This window comes from Pygocentrus nattereri, chromosome 20 (genome assembly GCF_015220715.1).
Source record: "Pygocentrus nattereri isolate fPygNat1 chromosome 20, fPygNat1.pri, whole genome shotgun sequence".
Classification (NCBI taxonomy): Eukaryota; Metazoa; Chordata; class Actinopteri; order Characiformes; family Serrasalmidae; genus Pygocentrus; species Pygocentrus nattereri.
The window spans coordinates 13154895-13181080 of NC_051230.1; the positions used below are offsets into that span (position 1 = coordinate 13154895).

General features: G+C 38.6%; 1 protein-coding gene across 5 annotated transcripts in view; it reads right to left on the reverse strand.

The window, feature by feature from the left end:
- The window catches only part of kiaa0825 (KIAA0825 ortholog), a 180071-nt gene that overhangs the window by 19074 nt on the left and 134811 nt on the right, over positions 1-26186 (reverse strand). For 2 of the 5 annotated variants that reach the window (XM_037531361.1, XM_037531360.1), the window contains exon 20: positions 9997-10113. The exons of 2 other annotated variants lie outside the window; for them this stretch is intronic. In XM_037531361.1, the coding sequence (XP_037387258.1) occupies positions 10011-10113 (103 nt within the window). In that variant the 3' untranslated portion in view covers positions 9997-10010. Of the gene's footprint in view, positions 1-6905; positions 7066-9996; positions 10114-26186 lie in introns of those variants that run through there. One more of the 5 variants, XM_037531363.1, reaches the window with a different exon arrangement.

Below are 26186 nucleotides of genomic sequence, written 5' to 3' on the forward strand. Positions count from 1 at the left end.
CAGCAAGGGCAAGTAAGTTAGTTCAACTACTATCCTTATTATTAATATGATTAAAATAATTACAATAGTATTTTTTTTACAGACTAATTCCTACTATAAAATGTTAATACATCAATTGTATGCATTTTTAAAAATAGTGGCCTACATCACATATATTTATGGCCTTGTGTGCGCTGCTTTCAGTGAAGTCAAAAATGAAGAAAAGCAAGATATAAACGCATACTTTATCCTAAAATATGATGACATCTACGTAAAACATGGATTCATTGCCACTGGGAATGCTAATAAATCAAAAACCATTGTCATTTGTTAATCGGAGAGAAGCTAATGAATGAAGTTATGAAGCTGTCCAAATAATTTCCCATTTTAAGAAAGACAAAGCATTCTTTCACAATCACAGAACACAGGCAAATCATCCTTTCCCCCAAGCTTCCCTACCAGTCTGTCAGGCTACAGTGCGGTCCACGCTTTTAAAACAACAGCACCAAAAAGGCACAGAACCTCCACTGTAATAAGGCACAGAATGGCTCAACTGGCTATATAGAACCATTAATGCTAAGACTGTACCTGCATTTGAGTGGATATGCGTATATGAATACACAAATTTGATTAGTTAAACTCTTGTCCAGATTACAGTGTTGCGTGTTGAATAAATGTAGTTCTCCTGTCATGGGAATACTAAGGCTGGCTAGACAATAACATCATTCCAATCTATCATACAGCAGTGGGGCTTCCAGCCATGTTTAACATTTAATTTCATCTTCAAATACATGTCTTCTAAAAATAGCTCCATACATGTTCTATACAAGGCCTCAAACTGTGTGAAATTCTGGACTGCATTCATTCTGGTTTTCCGTGGTGAGCGCTGATGAATGGGCCAGATGGTGCATGCATACCTAAGCAGCTACCTGCTTCACATGCTTGGGAAATGGATGGGAAGTGAACACGGACTTGCATCCGCTTTACCGGATTTTCTAATGCAGGAACATCAATGGAGGCCAGACAGAAAACGACAGGGAAACATCTCCCAGCTCCCAATCTGACAGCAAGTGCTCAATATTGGGGATTCCCTTGGAATATTAGCAAGCTATAAGTGGTCTGCTTTGTTTGGCTTACAAGTTGTAATTTCAATTATGCAATTGAGTAGTGTTGCATATGTTTTTTGTCAAGTATGCTCCATGGTATGTCCATTTCCAAAATATGCCAGTAGAACACAGATAACTACAGTAACTACATAACCGATAACATTACATTATTATGTTGCATCATAATTTATACAGTGAGAAGAAAAGGTATTAAGAGACATTTGTTTCTGTTGTTTACTATACATCCAAGGCTTACAACCACTTATTTGTACTTTGTACTAAACATAAACAAAAAGCATGTATTCAAAAGAATAAACAAAGATATGTTTAAAAATGGCACTGATTGGGAAAAAATTCAGACACTACAATAATTTATAAATATATGTTAAAATTTAAAATAAAAAGAAACCAAGTTCTAAATATGAATTCTGCAAATTGAATGTGGTCTCATTATAAACAACACTGCCACTGGCTTATAGGATTTCATAAAACAAGCAGCAATCGTGAAGAGGAAAGAGCTTCCTTAAGTTCTCAGGGGCAACAACGCTTGAATGGGAATATCTACAGAGCCAAATAAAAGACCTTAAATGGCCCCGTCATCACAATGGGGCAGTTAATATGCAACTGGAAAGTTCATGGACCCATGACAAACATTCCTACACAGGTGCACCAAGCAACAGGATTTCTCTCAGACTAAAGCAGGATGACCTGAAAACAGCAGGAGCAATAAGCAATGAACTACACTGCAATCATCTCAGTTTCTACACCCCACACAAAACAGAATCACAAAGATGTGCATCTAAAATATACACACAAGCATTTAGGCTCTACAAAACTCTATTTTGTTATAATGTACTCTGGTGAGATTAATCAAACATAGAACTCTTTGGCATTTATTCAGACAGAAGGGCTGCACATATGATTCAAAGAAAAGACAACATTGATTCATTGAAGTACAAAAGTGGGAGCATCATGATGTAGGGCTGCTGCTCTGCAAAAGTTATTGGTACTGGGGCACTGCACAGCACAGAAGAAAACAAGAACAGAGTAAATATTAGAGAAGAATTTAATCTCTTCTGCCAATAAAAGGGAGAAGATGGGCATTTGAACAAGACAATGACTAAATACTGTTTTTGTAAAAAGCTGAAGGCCTACCGGCTTCAATTATATAAAAATATATGGAGGATTTTGAAAGTGTGAGTCCATCAGAAGGACCCTCACAAAATTGGTGAATTGAAGACGGGTGCCATATGGAATAAGCCAAAACTGAACCACACTGTTGCAAAATGCAAATTATTTGTTATCATAGCATCTTGAAGCTGTCATTGTCAACAAAGGCTTTGCAAAAAAAGGATTAATTTTATTACCCTATGTAAATTTGAAGTGGATGTAACCTGTAAACAATGTCCATCAGAGTAGTTTGGAGTGTAATACTCCATTCTAGAGAAACAGAGAATTGTGTGGTGATATTAACTAAATGTTTAAGTAAATATATAGTGTGTATATATATATATATATATATATATATATATTTTTTTTTTTTTTTTTTTTTAATGCAATCATGGCAGAGATTGTAAGGCAAAATAATATCCAAAGATTTACCACAACATTCTCATTATCAACATTACATATAAAACTTACTGGTCATTTTAAATGATAAACAAAATGACTATTTCTACACTGTAGGCATCAAGAGCCCCAGTTCCTAAATCAGCTCCTCTGTAAAGAAATCTAACATGGTTCCTCTCCAGTGCAAAATTTCACATCAAACTTTGAATATTTACATCTCAACCGTTAAATAACACAGAAATTCTTAAACATTGGTGGGATTCCCCTTTAAAATTAGATGTGAAAGCTAAAACATATATGTATACATATGTGTCTCTGTCTAAAAATGTATGTTCAATATAGGCTCTGTGGTTTGAGCAATCATATTATGATGCCAGCACTGCATTAACATGTGCCTCTCATGCGGGTTCCCCTAAGGAAAGCATTACAGTGACACCAGCGAGCCCTCCAAATGTCAAAGCAATACTAATCTGGATATGCTCCATGAAGGCGCGCCACAAACTTCCTGCATTGTAGCTGATAATAAAAGGCGGAGGAATGGCCGTGGGGGCTGATTTAAAGCGCGGCCCTATGTTTTTGTGTTAAGGTCTTTGATTTCACCCACTTTCTGCTCTAATTTGATTTGCTTCAATCTGAATGGGAGAGATGGGGAAGCCACCTGAGGCATGGGATTAGCCAGACACAACACTATTGTTTTTCTCTCGGCTGCACCTATTCAGCTCTAATGCTGCGCATTATGAAGCATGAGGTTATGCGTATAGATACGCAATATGTCTGTCATATCTTAGTAACAGGGAAACGTGTGATTTGAGGGTATGATGTGTTGATAACAGGCTAAGCATAGGAGATATTTCGAAGGCAGTCTCTCTCTCTCTCTCTCTCTCTCTCTCTCTCTCTCTCTGTCTGATCAATGCTGGTAGCAGGGTGATTTGTCAGGTAGCCTGTGTTGATTAATCTGTTTGGTGGAGCCCGTATACTCAGGCCTCGGCACTGTCAGCTAGCCAGTGAAGTAACCGGGGTTTGCTGGGCTGAGAGGACGCCACCCAGGTGGCTACATTGGGGCTAAATGAGCTGTGAAGGGGTTTTGTGCGCGTGCACACACACACACACACACCCACACACCCACACCCACACACACACACACACACACACACACACACACACACACACACACACACACCTGCACGTCCCCCATGATTTGTCACAGGCTATCAACACGCAATAAGTTATGGCCTCTCTGCCCTGTTTCTCAGCCTGTCGGCACATTCGCAGACTCTTCATGAGGATGGAAAAAAATGTGGCATGTTCGCAGAAACCTGAAACACACCTTGCAACACCAAATACCTTCCAAAGTTTGGAATCACTTAACATGATGGTTTTATTCAAGAATAACTATAGTGAAGACTGAAATAGTATCATAATATTAGACACCAGATATTTTCACCTTCATAAAAATTCTCAAAAGGGTTCTTTGGAGTGATACTAAAAAAAACATTTGTTTCCCTAAATATTATTTGAAAAGACAGTTCTTCAATGATACTATGTTTGCTTTATGTTTATCTTTATGTAAATCCGACATATGAGTGTCAAGAACATACAATAAACATGTTAAATAATAACAATCTATTTGTAGAAATGTCAAGTTATCTGCCTTGAAATTTGATCATAACTTTTTAAACAAAGTATTACGGATGATAATTGTATAAATAATTATTATCTAAAATTCTGTTCATCATTCTGGACACATCTAAAATGTATTCATTTATTGTGGCATCTTAAAAATGTATTAGTTGTGGAGCACCAGCATCAAATTAGAATCATTTCATACATGCATTCGCAACCAAATTGTATTGATTAATCATAATACAGCCTTAATAGGTCTTGTACTTTTTTCAAAATATATTATGGGGGGGGGGGGGGGGGGGTGAACACACACAACTTTGTTTCTGTCAATTAAAGGGTCACTGCACAGACTTCTATTCATTTCCTGGAGACTTACTCAAATATTTACCAGAACTACTAACATAACCCCAACCCTTACCATAACCCTTACACTATCCTTAACCTTACCCTTACCCTCACCTTAAAATTTTATGATTTACATTATGGAGAGCAGCTTGTGATCCCCACAAGGAAGAAAGGTATGAACACGATTTTAAAGAAAGATACTGAGGACTACAGTGCACTACAATCACTTCTGAATGTACTCTCTGATGATCAGCTGAGAGCGTAGAGAGAGGATGAGTTTAGCATCCGTGCTTGTGAATGGAATCAGACCTGCTTAGGGTGGTACAGCCCTCTTAAGCAGTATGGAGCTCAATTACTACAGCAATATAGATCTCTGCTGTCACTCTGCCAATTAAGGGAAATTACTGAAAGCATAAGTAAAAACCCAGCGTCCACCTGCACCATGTACTGCCCATGCAATTAACATGCACTGCTCAATTAACAGGCATTTTCTCATTCCTAATTGCAGTCATTTGTGAGCAATTACTTCCCAACAAAAAGCAAAGTTGGTGCAGTTAACAGCTGTCTTCATAAAGACAAAGATGCCAAATATCCAGAAAATAAAGATGTATAATCACATATATTAACACCTAGTCTATATGAAGCTGTACACCATCTATACAACAATTGTGGTCAATAGATTTCAGCAAGTGCCAATTCTAGCCATTTAATACCAGTCGTCATTAGTTACATTCAATCTACCCTGTGCTATAATGCTGGAGTGCTGGTAACAAACATGTCATGCATGTGTGACGCCATCAAACATGTACATTAAGATGGGCCTCAGAAGGCTCGCAAAAGCTATAAATCCACTGAAGGCCCAACTATGTTGCATTTACTCTGCCTGCTTAGTCTGTTTGGCTTAATTACCCACACCACACAGGTAATAAAAGCCTGAGAGGCTGTTAATCTTCACACCTCATCCTAAAGAACTTTAGCAACACCTATTAGTATCATAAATTTAGCTACACCTAGAGGAACAATGGAAAATGTGTAAGTGATCATAAGTGCAGGTGTTAATGCAAGTCTACTGTACAGATATACACCTGGGCAAGTGTACTAGAATGGATATGGGGTGTAGAAAAAACACAGAAAAAAAAGGAGAGATTGAATGAATCCATTAACAGCCCCATTCAACATTGCTTAGGAATTTTCAACATTGGAAGTGACATTATGTTCCTGCAGTTCCTCATTAATTACTGGCCTGTCCTCAGAGCTAGAAATATTTGTTCAAACTTGATGGGAACATGACCTGTTCTTCCTTCCTATATTCTTTTATTATTTTCAATCATTTGTAATCTGGTATGCTGGAGTGAGTTGTGTTGGCAGCAATGTCCATGAGGCCAGCACAAAAACATACTGATGTTGCTACGTAACTTAAAAGTGTTATGTTCAGTGTTATTCTCTGGTTAGTTGTGGTCAGGTTCAGATGCATTTCAGACGGAATGTTGTTGTAATCAGGCAACAGAGTGACAGGTGACCTGTCATTTCCCCTGGAAATAGCGGCATAGCACCAAGCTGACAAGTGGCAAACTAAATAGAGATTTTCTTAACTTCTTGCAAATGAATTTTGAAGTGAAGTCTAAATAACTGGCTTCAACAAATTTCTTGGTGGTCCAAGGTTCTCAGAGCTTTTGGCTCCTACTGCATTTTGTTAATCAGTATCACATAAAAATAAAATGCAAGAGAAACTTACAGACTTGTAAACTTATAAATTTAACACATATCCTCTATAGTCAATAGATTTTCACCTTGTCCAATGACAATAAAATATAATATGTGGCATAACTTTTGCAAAGGAAATATTACACTATACACTTTCCCCCCATTATGTTAAAGTAAAAAAAAACAAAAAAAACACAGCAATTGTGCATAAAAATATGCAAGAGTGTGTTCTCTATAGAGGAGAATGGATCATACAAATATAGTAGAATGGGTCTTATTGATGAGCTCAGTGACTGTAAACATGGCACTTTCATAGGATGCCATCTCTGCCACAAGTCAGTTTGTTTCTGTGCCACTAGATCTGGCCCTGTCAACTGTAAGTGCAATTATTGTAAAATCAATTATTCTAATGTCACAGTGTTTTCACAAACAGTTACTCCCCAGATAAATAGCTTTGAATACAATGTTCTCAGGACCTTTGTATATTACTGTATTTATGTTCAGACCACAATTTCGGGCCTGATAGAAGTCCTACCCATCCTGCTGTCATTCACTTATTATCCTGCCCGTATGTCCACAGGTGAGGCAGTCCAGCAGAACATCTGAACTTTCCACAGTTCCACCACACTGCCTGCTAAAGGCATTCTCATTCATGTGGCTTCACTCTGACTCTCGTAGCACTGTAAGGGACATGGCTGAGTTGGAGCCAGCCCGAGGCTGCCGGCATGCTTGGCGTGGTCTGAAAGGAAGGAAGGAATGGAGTGAAAAGGAAGAGAAAGTTGAGGTGATTAATGCTGATGCCCAAACTCTTAACACCCTCATCCCCTTAAAACTTAATCTAAACAGGCCATCAGATGAGCAGGATGAGCACATTGTTCTTTGCATGACAGCACACCTGCTCAGACATCCAGGCATGGAAACTGCAATCTATCAGAACAGTGGACCTCACTTTCTCACTGCTGTTATTGTTATTTTAGCACCCATGTTTTACTCAGGGAGACATAGTGATGAAAGTGAGATACTCAGGGCCAGATGCATTACCTTATGTGCCAGTTTTCGGAGGTAAATAGGATGCACTCTGCCTATGTGATGTGTGAGAGCCTACAATTTAAACACACTGTTTTGTACTTTATATGTATATATATATATATATATATATATATATTAGAGGGAGGATGCTGCAAAAAGCTGGTTGGATATATAAAAAATGTGGTTGATTATATATTTTGTTCATTGTTCTTCAGTTTATGTAGCACATTATGTGCATATTTCTATCCAGTCTGCTACTCTCAAACATAAATTCAGTAGAGTCTTAAAAGCGTGTTGTTAACAGACTTACTTTAAAGAGCTCATATCCTACAATTTTTTCTAGTATTTGATTTTTCCCTTGAAGTCAACCTTTGATATTTTTGTGGTTTTATGTACCAAAAATATTCATCATTAAATGACCATTGACCAATATCTCTTTATCTCTTTAAATAGACAGTTTTTTGTTACTGTACCTTTAAACCTTACATATGATAATGTGCTCTGTTGTAATTGGATGTCCTGTATGGTGAATCATTCAACAAGAAGAGAATATCTGAAACACTCCATAAAACCTTAATATTAATGTGCAGACCTAAACTGCTGTAGGCTGAATAGGTAGACATATGTAAAAGAGTGACCTCACAGACCTTTTAGCACTTTAGTTTCCATTTTATTTGCACTATATGGTTCATAGTGATGTAATACAAACCTGAAAGGCTTCCTTCTGCTTAAAGAGCCCAGCCACCACATTCCAAGACTACAAGAGTAATGTGTAAACAAATCAACAAACAATAAATTAACAAATAAATAAGACACATGTGTATGTGCAATTTGAGCAAGGCTGCTTGTTTGTAGTTGGTAATATAGTCCTATTAATGTGCAGAGTCCTATTCTGTCTATGTAATGTTGAGGAGCAATGATGAGGTGGACGCATGCGTGAAGAGAAGCAAGATTTATTATGGGAAAATCCAAATTCGGGGTCAAAACAGTCCAGGGTCACAGAGCCCACACAGAGAAAAGGAGGGACAGACATCATGCAAAGGAACACAGGAACAACAAACAATGGAGGCCAGAATAATAAATACCAAACAAATCAAACAATCCAAACAAAGACCAGTGAGAGACTAGGGAAAACATAGGGCTTAAATCCAGGGACAGGTAACGAGACACAGGTGGTTAACAAGAGGGTAAAAGGTGAAAACAATTAAGGGCATGGTCTGGAAACAAGAGGGCAGGACCGGGAAGGAAGCAAAAAAAAGCACATGGACTAGACCAAAACCAAAAAAAAAAGCACATGGATGACTGGGAGGGGCCAATCGTGCCAGTCTACAAAGCTTTACTGTTTTTAGAGGGTAAAATTTTCTGCAAGATTTGAATCATGAAGCCAAGCTGAGTCATCACCTAAAACATTCCATCTGAATGGCAACAGTAAAAACCCATTCAATCAATAACAATAATAATAATAACAATTGACTCCAAGTGACTCCCTTTGCTCCAATTTTCTGTGTTATTGTTTCCCGAATATATATATCTGAAATATGTTTATATATATATATATATATATATATATATATATATATATATATATATACATGTATGTATATCTTCATTTCTTAAGTCCTTCTTCTCTATTTCTTTATCACTGAACCTGCACATTCTCTTCAGTCCTGAGATTATTTCAGTGCACCTTTAAAACCCTTCCACTTTGCAAGCAAAGCAAAATCAGTAAATGGCCAGCCTTTGTCAAGTGAATGTTAATTTTGGGTGAATTGCAATCACATACTGCTGCATCCTCAAGTCACATTTCATGCTCTGCCTTCTCATGCACATACTTGTGGTCTACACTCAGACTAAATGTATTTTAGATAAGACAAAACAGCTCAATAGCTACAAATATACAAACACTGCACACCGTACAAGGCATCTGTGTCCTTTAGTGTTTTATATGTCAGCAATACTGCCACAACACAGAATAAAAAGAGCTATTTTGTTGCTTAGAAGAACCTCAACAATAGAAAGAAGAAGGCTGTAACCATAATCCCAGTCATATTCAAATCTTTGTACTTATAATCTGCCATGCCAAATGCTGAACTTAAATAAACAGAGCCTTCTTCCAGAAAAGCTGTCACAGAGTCACAGAGCAATGACAAAAAAAACCCTTTCACACACCTCAGCGATTTACCTGACATTTCACAAAGTTGAAGATGCCAATGTCAAGAAAAGCTGAATTGCAAAAAATGTATCAACTTTCAATGAAGGCTGCTTATTCTCTTCACAGGATTACTCTGTCATAAGAGCTGGGGTCCAAGAAGCTTTTACACCTGGCAAATTAATTTAGTATCTCTTCAACACAGTGCTTTAATGCTACAGTGCACGAATAAACAACCTTTTTGTGTTAGAAATAATTATGGATTATTCCCCTTTACCTTTGTCTGACTGGTAAACACATCTATCAGCAAGGTGTGCTAGAGAGTTTATTTTGGTGTTTCAAGTTGCTCTAACTGACTGAGACATATAGAGGCTGATAAGTGCACAAAACCAAAATACATTTGCGATGCTTGCAAAAGCCGTCGCCAAATATCACCGCCTTTCATGAACAAACACCTTAATAGATACTTAGCCTTTCCACAGCAATGTGTTAGTCATTTGTAGGGATTATAGCACTTGACTGGCATGACTGTATAACTTTGTGCTTTCCCTTTTTAACCAGCCTTCGAGAGGCATCTTCTTTCTCTTCAAAGCATCACTGAAGCTGCCGCTGTTCCATCAGCCAGGCATTGTGAAAGAGAGACAGAGAAAGAGAAGAGAATTTTGTGATATTGTGGAATGCAGGGCTTTGTGGTTTTACTGTAGAGGCTTTCTGTCCCGTGGCCTGCGCCTCAGCCATGAAAAAGCTCCAGCACTGAAGTCCGCCTTTCATACAGTACATAAAAAGCCACACAATTGATTGAGTTAGAGAGCGGCTAAAAATCGCTTTCTCTAGTTGTCTAGCAGAAGCACAGAGGGCCAAAAAGCTCCTAAACAAAGCGGATGGGCCTTGTTTGTCCATGACAGTTGACTGAGGACTATGGATAAAAGTCATGTGGCTATTTTTTGCCAAATACAGCAATTCCAATCCAACAGAGAATGAAGACTCAATGCTTAAATGTAACATTTATGTGTTCAGGGAGTTTAACTGCGTGACCTATGAATGAGGCTATGAATGTTGGTGGATAATGAACACAGTGAATGTGTACTGTATGAATTATGGTCACATCAGGTGGGTTTTACTGACATATCATTGAAAGATGCATTGCTCTAAGTATATGTCCATAAGTAATTGCACAGTGCAGTCAATCTGCAATGTGAAAAGTAACAAAACGTTGGGTGTTTTACCAACAAACAAACTTTGTTTTAAGCAAAACACAGAGATTAAAGTGTAAAATGTCAGCTTTAGTCTCTTTTAGCAAGCCCCCTAGGCCCTATTCCACCAGTTTCCATGGAAATTGACTCATATTTAAAAAAATATTGTATGTATAAGTCTGTAATCAGATTAAGTAGGACACTGTTGGCTCTCTGTGTGTAAAATGTTTTGAGTCTGCACAGAGCTGCTAGTGAGTAAGTGAAATAATTCACTTCTCCATAAAGACATCTGAGATAAAAACAAACAGCTTTCCACAGTTTTATTAATTAAAAAAAGCATGCTCACTCACCTACAAATATGATACAGTTTGTGTATAGTTTTACATACATACATATTTGCATCATATTCATTCAATATTATTAGAGGGAAAAAGCATATGCTTCAACTTAGACTGACTACAATGAAAAAGTGTTAAGTGTTTATATCCATATATGAAGAAGCACATAGGACTCATACTCCTTTTTATACACTGCTCAAAAAAATAAAGGGAACACTCAAATAACACATCCTAGATCTGAATGAATGAAATATTCTCATTGAATACTTTGTTCTGTACAAAGTTTAATGTGCTGACAACAAAATCACACAAAAATCATTAATGGAAATCAAATTTATTAACCAATGGAGGCCTGGATTTGGAGTCACACACAAAATTAAAGTGGAAAAACACACTACAGGCTGATCCAACTTTGATGTGATGTCCTTAAAACAAGTCAAAATGAGGCTCAGTATTGTGTGTGGCCTCCACGTTCCTATATGACCTCCCTACAATGCTCCTGATGAGGTGGCGGATGGTCTCCTGAGGGATCTCCTCCCAGACCTGGACTAAAGCATCCGCCAACTCCTGGACAGTCTGTGGTGCAACGTGGTGTTGGTGGATGGAGCGAGACATGATGTCCCAGATGACCCATGAGGTCTAGCATTGTCCTGCATTAGGAGGAACCCAGGGCCAACTGCACCGGCATATGGTCTAACAAGAGGTCTGAGGATCTCATCTCGGTACCTAATGGCAGTCAGGCTACCTCTGGCGAGCACATGGAGGGCTGTGCGGCCCTCCAAAGAAATGCCACTCCACACCATTACTGACCCACTGCCAAACCGGTCATGCTGAAGGATGATGCAGGCATCAGATCACTCTCCACGGCGTCTCCAGACTCTGTCACGTCTGTCACATGTGCTCAGTGTGAACCTGCTTTCATCTGTGAAGAGCACAGGGCGCCAGTGGCGAATTTGCCAATCCTGGTGTTCTCTGGCAAATGCCAAATGTCCTGCACGGTGTTGGGCTGTGAGCACAACCCCCATCTGTGGACGTAGGGCCCTCATACCATCCTCATGGAGTCACTTTCTAACCGTTTGTGCAGACACATGCACATTTGTGGCCTGCTGGAGTTCATTTTGCAGGGCTCTGGCAGTGCTGCTCCTGTTCCTCCTTGCACAAAGGCGGAGGTAGCGGTCCTGCTGCTGGGTTGTTGCCCTCCTACAGCCTCCTCCACATCTCCTGGTGTACTGACCTGTCTCCTGGTAGCACCTCCAGCCTCTGGACACTACTCTGACAGACACAGCAAACCTTATTGCCACAGCTCGCATTGATCATCCATCCTGGATGAGCTGCACTACCTGAGCCACTTGTGTGGGTTGTAGAGTCCGTCTCATGCTACCACGAGTGTGAAAGCACCACCAACATTCAAAAGTGACCAAAACATCAGCCAGAAAGCAGAAAGGTACTGAGAAGAGGTCTGTGTTCCCCACCTGCAGAACCACTCCTTTATTGAGTGTGTCTTGCTAATTGCCAATAATTTCCACCTGTTGTCTGTTCCATTTGTACAACTGCTGTGAAATTGGTTGTCAATCAGTGTTGCTTCCTAAGTGGACAGTTTGATTTCACAGAAGTTTGATCTACTTGGAGTTATATTGTGTTGTTTAAGTGTTCCCTTTATTTTTTTGAGCAGTGTACATAGGCATACACCCACTTCTCTATGCATTATTTGCATCCTTCATGCATAAGAGAGGTGACAAAAGGTCTACAGTTGATTCCTGATGTGGCATTTTCATCTGAAGTCTGCTAGAGACAATGTGAATCATAACATTGAAATCATAAGACACTGTTCAACTGTCCCCGTGGCACATTTCCCAGTGAAAAACGGTATCAGGCAGAGTCTCTGAGCTAGCTGAGCATGTTCACTCAGGTGGGAGGAGGAGGTGAAACATGAGAATCTTGGTTAATATTATTTTTCCTGCCCACCGGTACACAGTGATGTAATCAAAACTCAGAAGAGTCATTACATCTTAAAGGAAGATTATGGGAAAATGTGAATTTTGTCTTTGTTGAATCACTCTACTCTACTATAACAAGTACAATAACTCTACTATAATAAGTGAATACATGAGCATGGCAAAAATAGAAAGGCCAGCTTGCACATTGTAGATAAAATGTTTGTGGGACAAACCCTTAAGGACAAAAAAGAAATGAAGATTAACCAGCTCTGCAGTGATGTGATGAAAGTGCAGAGGCAGAAAATGAAATGACCTGTGAAACACAGTATCATAGGCAGCTATGGTGGGCAGTGCTACTGGCTCACTCATCTTTACTGATGATGTGATCTGAAATGCACAGAAGTATCTTCACTACCTGTAATCAAATGCAACATCTGTCTCTCCAAGACAAATACAACAACCAACACCCCTCACAGAACAACCAAAACTCCCCCACTGCAGTATGTCATTGAGTGCATGGTCTGTGACAGCAAAGAAGATATTGAAGGAGCACACACGATTGGGGACTGTATGAAACTAAATGCTTAATAGTAATATGGACAGATGCTACTGTACAAAATAAACTGCAGACAAAGAGGCTGACTAGATAAAAAACTGGGTGCAACGTAGTGTTGCTGGGCATATTCCATCCCACACTCAGTGCATTTCGGTCCAACTAACTGGACTCATTTGACAAAGATGTATTCGATTACTAAATTTGAATGCATGTGGCTAAAATCTTACAAGGATACAATCCAGACACTAGTCCCATGAAGTGACAAGGCGTAAACAGGGTTTTAGAGACCTGACAGAGAATCATCATTAGGGAAGATATTCGTTGTCTGGGCTGCTATATTTAAAGGGTGGCTGTGGTCCCTGTATGGTTCGCCTAGTACAGAAACATTAAAGCTGACATCCTACCACGTTTGAGTCTTTTTAAACAGTCACTTTTTCATTGTAAATCCAGAGGGAACCCAGAATTGTGACCTGACAAAAACTTACAAACTTCAATGTAAATGTTCTTTTTGATTCTTATTGTACTATGAGCAGACAACATTAACATCATATTGTGAGGGGAAGAGGGATGCAGTTCTTAGTCCGTACTTTTGTCAAGGGACTGGCACAGCAGTCTGTGTGTGTCTCTGGTCTCTGGTCTCTGTATACATATGTGTGACTGAGGGGCTACAGTGGCTGGCCACTGGGAAATCAAGCAGCACGTTGTCATGCATCCTTAAAGGCGTGACAAAGTGTCCCAGGAGACAGCGCCTGATTGGTCTGCCAGGCTGTTGAGGCTGTCGCCTGAGTGACAGGCAGGAAAATGAGGGACAGGAGGAGGATGAGTGCCATCTAAGAATGTAGGGTGTGCCCTACTCACGTCCCTTCAACACCAAACATCACAGAGAGACAGAGACAGAGGGAGAGAGAGAGAGAGAGAGAGAGAGAGAGAGAGAGAGAGAGTGAGAGTGAGAGAGTGAGAGTGAGAGAGACAGAGAGAGACAGAGAGAGAGAAAGGGAGAGAGAGAGAAAGGTAGGGGGAGAAGGAAGGAAAAGTAATTACCATTAAGGAAAAAAACTCATATTGACAGAAAATAGTAGTTTAACCAATATTTTGTGTTCCTCCAACTAGCTTAAAAGATATCAACTACTTTTATGAAAACAGAAATGTATGTATTTCTGTTTGTTTACATGTTTTTTTTAAAGCAAAAATACAGTTACTGTCCAGATAAATGGTTATAAACATTTTACTTAGGTGCCTAAGACTTTTGCAGTGTTGTGTATTACAGCTAGAAAGTCCTAATATTACCGTGTGTGCCAAGAGTGCTATAAATTATGATCATGCATCATCTAAACTGCAAAGGGGGCAAAAAACATGACATAATTCAGAGGCTGCTGTAATACCCCCCAATACAGACAGCAAAACTCCACTCAACCTCAATAGCATCCAAAGCCTTAGGCATGTTTACAACACTCTGAAAACGGCTGCATTACAGGCCTGGCACAGCATCTTAGGAGTTTCTCAGGTTCTGCCTTTATGTTCCTACGTGAGGACTCAACCCAGGCCTTTGAGTCTGGCATGTATACAATTACCCAAAAGCCCTTCATGTTTACTCTGTGCTAATTAGCTTTATGCCACGATGGAGAAAATAGGTTGCGTTGGCTCCCACTCTTTTTGTAGGAGCCAACCATGAAGTGTCTCCTCTTCTAGTAGACGCACGCATTCAAGCATCGCATACACACAGCCATGCATCACACATGTTCACAACAAATACAACAATGCATAGGTTTATGCTTGCCATGCATTTTTTTCTCCCCCAATTAATAAATTGCCAGTGTGTTGCATATTTTGCATGACAAAGGAGGGTAATATTAAAGTGCCATTCGTAATGAAAATGCACTCTGCAAATTAAAAAGTGCCGAAACCTAATTTTTTCAAGCTCTTTAGGAAATAAACAGTCCTTAACCAATTAAAGTGCATTGTAATAATTTTGTGATTTATGATGGGTGGTTTAACTTTCAAAAACTCGGCTAACCCGTATTAAGGTCACCATCCATCATGTCTGCTAGAGTGAGCGAGGGAGTAATGGTTGCTGTATTAGCCGCTTTTGATGATAGTATGAAAGAAGTATTAGCACTTGTCAACAAAACTGCTTACAACATAACATTAGCATGCATGGGCTGCCTGGCCTATTTGTTATTCTGGCAGCCCCACACACATTGTTACAAATTCGGGAGTGTGAGCATGCAAGTGTGTGTGTGTGTGTGTGTGTGTGTGTGTGTGTGTGTGTGTGTGTGCGAGTGTTTGTGTGTGTGGAAATACCAGCGTGTTTAGTTTAGTGATAGAGTGGCTAGACAAATGCAACACTCCTCTTCAGTCGTCTATAGAGTAAACTGAATGCCAGAGTGGACGTGAGGAAGCCATAGGGAGGGAGAAAGGAAAGAACAAAAATGTTCATTTATTTAACCCTTTATAGTGTAAAGGCTCCACATCTCGCTCTCAACTACAAAATGTATACACTAGTTTCACAGTTATTTATTATTTTATATGGTAGTTACATAGTTATAGTTATATTATTACATATCACTTTCACAGTCAGTTATAATATTACATATTGGCTTCATAAGCATAGATAAAACAATACATTTCATAGTCATAATATTACATATTAATTTCATAATAATGGTTATATTGTTTCAAATCAGTGTCACAGCTATACTATCACATATTAGTTCCATAGTCTTACTAGCCACTAAGTAATTGAAGAATTTTATTCCGAAATGCTGTACATCAAATTGTAATATTTTTGCATATGTTTTTGAAAAGAATAGCAGCTGATAAACTAAAACACTTTATTTCTACAACCCCAATTCCAATGAAGTTGGGACGTTGTGTAAAACATAAATAAAAACAGAATACGATGATTTGCAAATCCTTTTCAACCTATATTCAATATAACCTAAATGGATAAACTTTATTGTTTTTTGCAAATATTCACTCATTTTGAATTTGATGCCTACAACACATTCCAAAAAAAGTTGGGACAGGGGCAACAAAAGACTAGGAAAGTTGAGGAATGCTCAAAAAAACACCTGTTTGGAACATTCCACAGGTGAACAGGTTAATTGGAAACAGGTGAGTGCCATGATTGGGTATAAAGGGAGCATCCCTGAAAGGTTCAGTCATTCACAAGCAAGGATGGGGCGAGGTTCACCACTTTGTGAACAACTGGGTGAACAAATAGTCCAACAGGTTAAGAACGTTTCTCAATGTGCAATTGCAAGGAATTTAGGGATTTCATCATCTACAGTCCATCATCAAAAGATTCAGAGAATCTTTAGAAATCTCTGCAAGTAAACGGCAAGGCAGAAAACCAACATTGAATGCCTGTGACCTTCAATCCCTCAGGCGGCGCTGCACTAAAAACCCACATCATTCTGTAACGGATATTACCACATGGACACAGGAACACTTCAGAAAACCACTGTCAGTGAACACAGTTCGTTGCTCCATCTACAAGTGCAAGTTAAAACTCTGCCATGCAAAGCAAAAGCCATATATCAAACGCCGCCGGCTTCTCTGGGCCCGAGCTCATCTGAGATGAACTGACGCAAAGTGGCAAAGTGTCCTGTGGTCTGACGAGTCCACATTTCAAATTGTTTTTGGAAATCATGGATGTCGAGTCCTACGGGCCAAAGAGGAAAAGGACTGTCCGGATTGTTCTCAGCTCAAAGTTCAAAAGCCAGCATCTCTGATGGTATGGGGTGTGTTAGTGCCCATGGTATGGGTGACTTGCACATCTGTGAAGGCATCATTAATGCTGAAAGGTACATACAGTTTTTGGAGCAACATATGCTGCCATCCAAGCAACATCTTTTTCAGGGACGTCCTGCTTATTTCAGCAAGACAATGCCAGGCCACATTCTGCACGTGTTACAACAGCGTGGCTTTGTAGTAAAAGAGTGCGGGTACTAGACTGGCCTGCCTGCAGTCCAGACCTGTCTCCCATTGAAGACATGTGGCGCATTATGATTTGCAAAATACAACAACAGAGACCCTGGACTGTTGAGCAACTGAAGTTGTACATCAAGCAAGAATGGGAAGGAATTCCACCTACAAAGCTTCAACAATTAGTGTCCTCAGTTCCCAAATGCTTATCGAGTGTTGTTAAAAGGAAAGGTGATGTAACACAGTGGTAAACATGCCCCTGTCCCAACTTCTTTGGAATGTGTTGCAGGCATCAAATTCAAAATGAGTGAATATTTGCAAAAAAACAATAAAGTTTAACTGTTTGAACATTAAATATCTTGTCTTTGTAGTGTATTCAACTGAATATAGGTTGAAAAGGATTTGCAAATCATTGTATTCTGTTTTTATTTATGTTTTACACAACGTCCCAACTTCATTGGAATTGGGGTTGTATAATAAAGTTTGTATTACATCATGTGGCATTGATATTTGTTGTATCTGTAAAGCTCACTCCCAACAACATTTATCATGGAAAGAAAAATTCTAGAAAGTAAGAAGTCTATAGCAAGTTTTAATTCACAGTATATGCTAAAACATCATGAACATCATCTGTGTATACATAAATATGTATATGTGTGTGTTTTTTCTGCTCTCAGAGTAGTGCTACATTTTTAAAAAATGCTGTCAAAACTATGAATATACCTTTCACATACTTTGCTGCACTAAATCTAATGAACTTTACTGCACTAAATCTAATGAACTTTGCTGCACTAAATCTAATGAACAAGGACAAGGACTGCTCTGATGATTAAACATGTAGTTAGTGTTCTTTAAGTACTGATATCCACAATAAGCTCAGAAAAGCAAATTGTGATATATATATTGACATAACATGAATATACTGTCTTTATTGTTGAATGCACTGAGATAATACATGAGTGTGAACATGAGTACATATTCAGTAGAATTCAGAATGCAATGGAAATGCTAATAAATGCTTTGTGTAACAGGATTAACTATTATTCAAGAGGCTACTGAAGTGTGTAGTATATTCATATGTTTCTTGGTTGAATTGGTAGTTCATAACAAAAAATAAATAAATAAATAGCCAGTTTTCTGTTCTTTACATTCATGCTCTATATTAAAATAATCAACAACAGTACTGAGACTTCACCTTGTTAATGGAGAAGAGTAAACAGTAGAAATAGTAAATTTGTGCGGACATTTAGTCTAAGATTCAAATTGGAAAATCATAACAAATTCATTGGGTTTAATGGAATTTTTGCCAACATTCTGTAAAACTTCAACCTCACAAGCGTAACTGTGAAAGAAAGTGACTGTGGACAGAGCACATATGGGTCAATCATTTATCCATCATTATGTCATCATGAAACAGATTAAATGAGAGGACAGAGAGAGTGAAAGAGAGAAAGATAGAGAGATGTAAATAAAAGCACAAAGTGGTGGAGGTATAAGGTTGCCAGAGCCTCACACTAAGACACAGGGCAGTAACATTGGCCCATCACAAATGGCTTCCCTGGCGTACGCCATGCATACACAGCCCCGCCACTGCCTGAGCCAAGAATGCACTTAGCTCCACGCGAGCAAATGAATCGGCCTATTTTGACTTCTAACATTACACTGCACAGCGATAGCGACCGGCCATGGCAGAGTAGGCCCTTTGTCCATACACACGCATTCCGGCGTGCTCAAACATCCGCGGCAACGTATTAATTAGAGAGTTTAGCGTAGGGAGAGAGATAAGCCAGAGAAGCACTCATGTACACACTGATACAGCAATGACTAAAACCTCATACAGGCCACAGCTTGTCGCACAAGGCCACCATGTTTTGTCTCAACCTGAAGCACATTGTCTCCCATTACAGATAATCTAATTCTGGCCGCTTCTTGATTAATTAGGAGGTCTGAGCTGGTCCCAGTGACTTCCAGTGTGGTGCCATTTTAGTGGGAGGGTAGGTGTTTACTGAAATGAATCAAGAGAGACAGAGAGCAGTAAGCATTCAGACTCATCCAATAGCTGAGGGTTCATAATAATAATAATTAATGAACGTCAGCATTTTAAATTGTCTGTACAAAGAGGCATCTTGTCTTCAGGAAGGACGAAGTACTGCACTCAGGTGTATATTACAGTAAAGTAGTCCTGTCACTATTAATTATGTTAGCAACCCAGTACTACTCTAAAAACGTTTGGGAATACTTGAGGTCAAACAATGATAGTGGACTTAATGAAAGAGTAACAAACCAAGCAGAGCCTATTCTGTATTCCAAAACTTATTCTGCTTGTTTCTCAGACGCAGTTTAATTCTAAACCTAGACTAAAAGGATTTTGACATTCGAGTTTAGTCAAAAACTAGGTTTAATTGCAAGAGGGAGTCAAGATAAAGGCCCACAAAACCAGGCCATTATCCAAATTGTCACATCATGAATACTCAAAGCATCCTGTTAGAAACAATTTTGCGCTACACAACAGTTACACCTGTAGCAACGTCACTTCCAGAGACTCTCCCCTTAATCCAATCACACCACAAAGCAGCAGGCAGAGCATAATTCCTTTGAGCTGTTTTTCTGTAACAGTTCTATAGCTGCTGCAAATAAACAGAAATATGCCCTCCCTCCACTCTTCTCTCTTCTCCTGCTCAGCCCAGTCGCCATGCTAATTCCCGCACATTCACCTCGCTGACAGCCCCTCATTAGCTAGGGCTCTCTGCACTATACATTGGGCTAATTTGTGGCGCTTTGACATACACAAACCAGCAGGGGAGGGGAGGACTGGGGATAAAAACATCAACTCAATTAATAAATAATACTGAGGAGGGAGGGAGGGAGGGAGGGAGGGGGAGGGAAAGAGGGAAAGAGGGAAAGAGGGAGAGAGGGGGAGAGAGAGAGAGAGAGAGAGAGAGAGAGAGCTTGATAGCTCATAAGGACATAAGGATGGGAGGAAGGAGGATAAGAGGTGAGAGAGAAAGAGAAGGGGGAATGGGCGTGAAGTCATGACAGTAGCCACTTAACGTTGATCCCCATTTATGGCCTGTTCACATGAGTTAACACAGGCTAACACCATTTATTTAGAGCAATCAGAGGTAGAGGCTGTTGAGATTATGGCTGATACTGAAAAGGTTATGGCTATACACTCTGTGTGCATAATATACTGAGTCTGTAAGACTGTTTTGGGAAACTATTCACTATTCATGTACATTTCAGTAATGTAAGCTGCAATGCATTTAAAAGGGCTTATTTGCACAGGACAAACATTCTAAAAGGTGCTAGAAAGGGTTCTTTGTGCAACACCATAAAAGAACCACTTTAGGTTCCCTAAAAAACCTTTCAATTGATATTTTTAAGAGAACTACTTTTGTAAATGAGATGTGCATGTGGGAAAACCTTTTTAAAGTTCTAGTAAGAGGTTCTAGCAAGAACTTTTAAATTGGTGTATACTATTTACATGATGTAAAGGTTCTTAAAACCTTTAAAAAGGTTCTTCATGCACATCTGTACTACAAAAATGGTTCTTTACATTCTCAGAAATATAGGTACTAAACTGTTACTGGGGAAGTGTCCCTCTTGTCACTAGGGGGGTACCCTCAATGGTATATCTCAGTACCTTTATTCAGGGAACATAATTGTACCATAATCCATTGAAATTACATTGTCTAAGTTGTATTGACTCCATACACCCTTTCTCATTTCCAGGCTTTTTATTTTATTGTTCTGTTTTAAAACACGAGGTAATGAAAAGGTGCAAATATGTACTTTTCACCTGGAAAAACATTCACAGTTAAAAAACCTTGCACAGAACCTTTATTTCTAACAGCATATAGAACCAAGTTTTTCCTCACTGGCATGACTTAAATGGCATGACTTTTTTTGTTAAGGGTACAGTATCTGTAGATTTTCCTCAAATTATTACAGATCACATTATTACAGATCATAGTATTCATATATTCATTGACATTATACGACACACATCATACTGAATGTTAGGAGGCTCTTTAATAACTAGTCTTGCAGGGCTACACATGATCTTGCAACGAGATCATCTAGGGTCAACCATGAGGTGTTTGGGGTAAATATGAGGTAAACTTATAACTTGTGAGTTTCCAAAACCCCTCAAACTACTGATGGTTGGGCTCAGAGCAGTTAGTGATGGTGTACTTGCCAGCAGCATCTGACGGACAACAAGCCTATCATTAGTCCATGAATGTAACATAAGTTAGCATGGCCTGAGAGGATTTCCTGGATTTTGCTGCAATTTGTCACAAAAGTATAAAAAGTTTTCCCCAAATGTGTATTCTCATTACAAGATCACATCTGGACCTGTAAGACTATATGTTGATAAGTTATCATTATCATGACAAATCTTCACAAAGTACACAGCTTTTATCTTATTTTATTCATTTGTTTTACTAATAGTTTGAATCTCCTGTTCCTTATTAGTTTTTTAAGTTGAATTGAAATAAATTATGCTCATAATATTTCAGAGCCTTTTTAAAACATTACATTAGTGCATTATTGGGTGGAAAAAAAAAAATCAATCAAATAATGTAACAAATCTAGCCTGAAATAGCACACACTTACACTGTGTAGCTTTATATGTTTGCTGTGGTGTAGTAGGGTATTTGAATAGTTTGAGCATGATAGCGTACTGAACTGAGTCATTTAAAAATATCTCATTTAAAGCACTGAATTTGTAAAAGGCAAAAACTGAGAACCACATCATTATCGACTGGTACCCAACATTTCAATATTGCTATCGCTACCAGAAAAAAAGGTGGTATCATGCTATCTCCTTACTGAATAACAATGACAACAGAGAGCACAGCTGTATCTCTTAGCAGGTTTTGTTATTACATTACTGTGACGTTAATCTCATAATCCCAATATGAGATTACAGAAACAATAACAGAATAGGCTCAATATTCTGTGGATTACAGGTCACTTACTTACAAACTATTTCTTTTGATCACTCTTAAAATTATTACTCTTAAAAAACACTTAAAATACAGTACCATCCAAGGAAAACTACTGTAGCTCCGAAAGAGCTTTAGCTTTTTTAAACTAGCAAGTACAATGACAAGAACAAATTCATTTATAAATCTGCTTAACAGTCAAAAATACGCAAAGCGAACTTGTAAACCCAAAAATATTACAGTGAGGGTAAAGGCAAGTAGCACATGTGCATGCAGTGTTTTCTCCATTCATAAAAAGCAAGGTTCGACAGTGGGTTTTTACAGGGTGTGTGTAATTGCGATAATCTGCGCTAAATGCTGGAGTTTTATAATAATGCTTGGCAATAGAGGAATAATCACTGCCTGCAATGCTAATTTTATATTCCAAAGAGGTGATTATTTCTTCCTCTCCTCAAATGAGTTCTAATAGCTCTGCCACACAGATGCTCACACATACACAAACCAGCACACACTGCCTTTATTGCTCAAAATTCACCAACATACAAACTTACTCAATATATATTAATACAAATGCATAAGTAAACATAAATAAACTCACGATTCTGTACTGCGCAATACAAATTTGCAACACTTTAACAAAGCACCTAATTCGTCTTGCTACGTTCTCCTAGAAGAATAAAGCTACATACATAAATCTCTTGTAACCGGCAAAGCCAGAGAATTAGACAGAAAACAACAACCAGCAATCAGACAACAAAAACAAAAGATGTGGGTTTGTAATTAAAAATCTTGGTTGGAGGATGTAATGAGGGAACAGGCCAAGAAGCCTAAAGCAAAGTAGTCCAGCTGAGTATACACACACATATACACACACACACACACACACACTCCACTGTTTTTATTTCTTGTCAGGACTCAAAGTCAAAACAATCATTAAGTGCACTGTTTTTCAGGCGATATTTTTGAGGAGATTAGATTTAAAATAATCCACTTTCATAAGACAGAAGAAAGTAAAATGAGTTTCTAAATCCAGAGTTCAAAAAAGATATTAAAATGTAAAGAGAGAATGGAACCCATCTGATAAGTGGACACTCTAGATACTGAAAAATGCAATATAACATTTAATTGTTGCTTTTTTCTACCTCGGAATGAAAATAAAACGTATTTAATGGCCATTGAGACACAGTATTGTATATGCAGAAAGGGAATGGTTTTACAGTTCAAAATATTTTGCTGGTTCTGGTACTCTATGTTACTTACTTTCTGCTTTTGTACAGAGATGCATGATAATATCAGAATCATACTGTATCAGAAAATATTGCCAGATATTTAGATCTCACCCACATTAAAAAATAAATAAATAAAAAAAATTAATGTATTTCTTGCACTTCAAAAGAGCAGAATGTTTAGGTGATGCTGAACTACTGTGATACAATGTCTGAATTTATTTTACTTCATTTAAAAGCTTTTAAAAATCTTTCCATAATGTTCATTTTAAATGTCTTCACATACACACACACACACACACGCCCGCTGTTCCTGTCTGTGGTCCAATACTTATGGATGTAGGCAGGGCTGCAAGTGATCTCTATCCAATCAGCGCTGAACTTTACAAAACCATGGCAGCACTTATGAGAGAACAACACTAACACTAACACACACACACACACACACACACACCTGTACAAACTGAACTTGCCACAAAGAAAAGCCTCACACAAGAGCTACATCAACATATATACAGACACTAACATCACATGCGCTATACAGTAGGGATATAGCGCTCAGCTGAACGCTTCCTTCCCTTTCCATCTTCCTTTTTCCTGAGGTATATTTATCTTCCATGGCCAAATTCTCTAGGGGATTTGACTTAGTGTATACTGCCATCTTGTTGTCAGTGCTGCAATGACACGCCTTGCTCTCCCAATGGAAAAGAATTGACAGACACTTTTGGAGGGGGGGGGGGGAGAAGAAAAAAAAAAGTTTGCAGGGGAAATTTCATTAGAATACATATAAATCTCTGGTTACGAGAGCAGAAACGAGGATTGAATTTGATGTCTCGGGAGCATAACCGTGTTAGGATGACACACATGAAATCATCTCCCAAGGGGTTAGGTCTGTGCTGTGAATGGGAATGTGTGTGTGTGTGTGTGTGTGTGTGTGTGTGTGTGTGTGTGTGTGTGTGTGTGTGTGTGTGTGTGTGTGTGTGTGTGTGTGTGTGTAGTTTCTTAGCTCCAAAACTTTTAACTATTCTATTACTGATTACATTTCATTACATTGCATCCTTCTTCAAACTCGGACTAATTCAATAATTGTTTAGATTTAGACTATATATTTTTTACATGACTTTTCATCCATTCAATCTAATAGTAAAAAAAAGAAAAAAACATATCTACTATTCTGGGTAAACTATGTACTTCAGCACTGTGCAAAAGTCAGAGGTGTTCTAAAAATAATAGACTGTCCACCCCAGACCCTGACCTAAACATCACTGAATGTGTTTAGAATTACTTGGATCGAGAGAAGTAGAATGTGCAACCAACTTCTAAAACTAAACTTTGGAGATTCCTGCAGATTTCCTTGAAAAACTGAAAGCAAGTTTCTCAAACATAATGAAAGATATAATAAAGACAAATGGTAGACATCCTAAATACTGAACACCAATTATGTAGCTTCTCTTATGCTGAAATATTAATATCTCATACTTAATGGATGCTTTGATTGCAGATCAATAAATTAAAGGGTGGTTACACAGTTCTATATGTCACAGGGAGTGAATGAATAGACTCATATCACTCTGCATCCAATTACAATGTTCCGGATAATGATTACTAAAAGAAGCACAAGCATTTTCATATGGTTTCACTGCTGGCGTTGCCTTGAAACAATAATCTAATTATGGTGAAAACTAATGAGTTATGAAAGTAGGTACTAGAGAGACTGTTAAGTATAGTAACTTTGCTTTAGTACCTCATTGTTTTTATATGAATCTGCATCCAATGAAAATATTCTGTCCCGTTTTTTCAGAGTACGAGAATATTACAGCCCACCTCCCGAAGGCGCTAAATAGCTTGGGAGTCAAAATTGGAGTTGTCAATAAAAAACACCTCTTAATCTAAGCTGCGCCCTGTAAAAGCAAGGAGGAAACACCTTGTGTGACTGGAGTGCGTTCCTTAACGTTAGCATAATCACCGTGCAGTGAAATATTTCCTTTTTAAAGCATTTACTAGATGTGGCACGTAATTAAATGAAAGAGGGAAAGAATGCATAAATGGATGATGTCGCACTTCTGCTTGTTAAAGCCACATCTGGCAGAGGCCACCGCTCCGGGCTCCGGCCTGAGTGGGGTTAGCCAGAGCTCAACTCCCCTGATCATTGCACAGCGTGGTCGCAGGTGAACGACTTAATAGCTCTAATTTTCTAATGGTATCTTTAGCTGATCTAAAATCCAAATCCAGCTGAAGCGACTTTAACCTTTAAACTCATACCACCAGTCATACCACACCCACCTCATCCAATTTTATGTTGTAAAATATGTTTTGACAGTTTTGCACTATCATAGCAGTTTGTAGATCAATTTGTGGTAGATATAAGAGCTGGAATGGTAATGATCCAAGTTATGTGCAAACAGTTGGGGAGGACATCCATGAATCTGATAGTTAAACAGTTGCAAAGTCTAAATTAAACCAAAAGCTGTGATGACAATCATGATTTCTGTCATCACATAACTTTACTGGCATGTACTTCAGGACACATAAAGGAAAGATCTTGTATTTCACTGT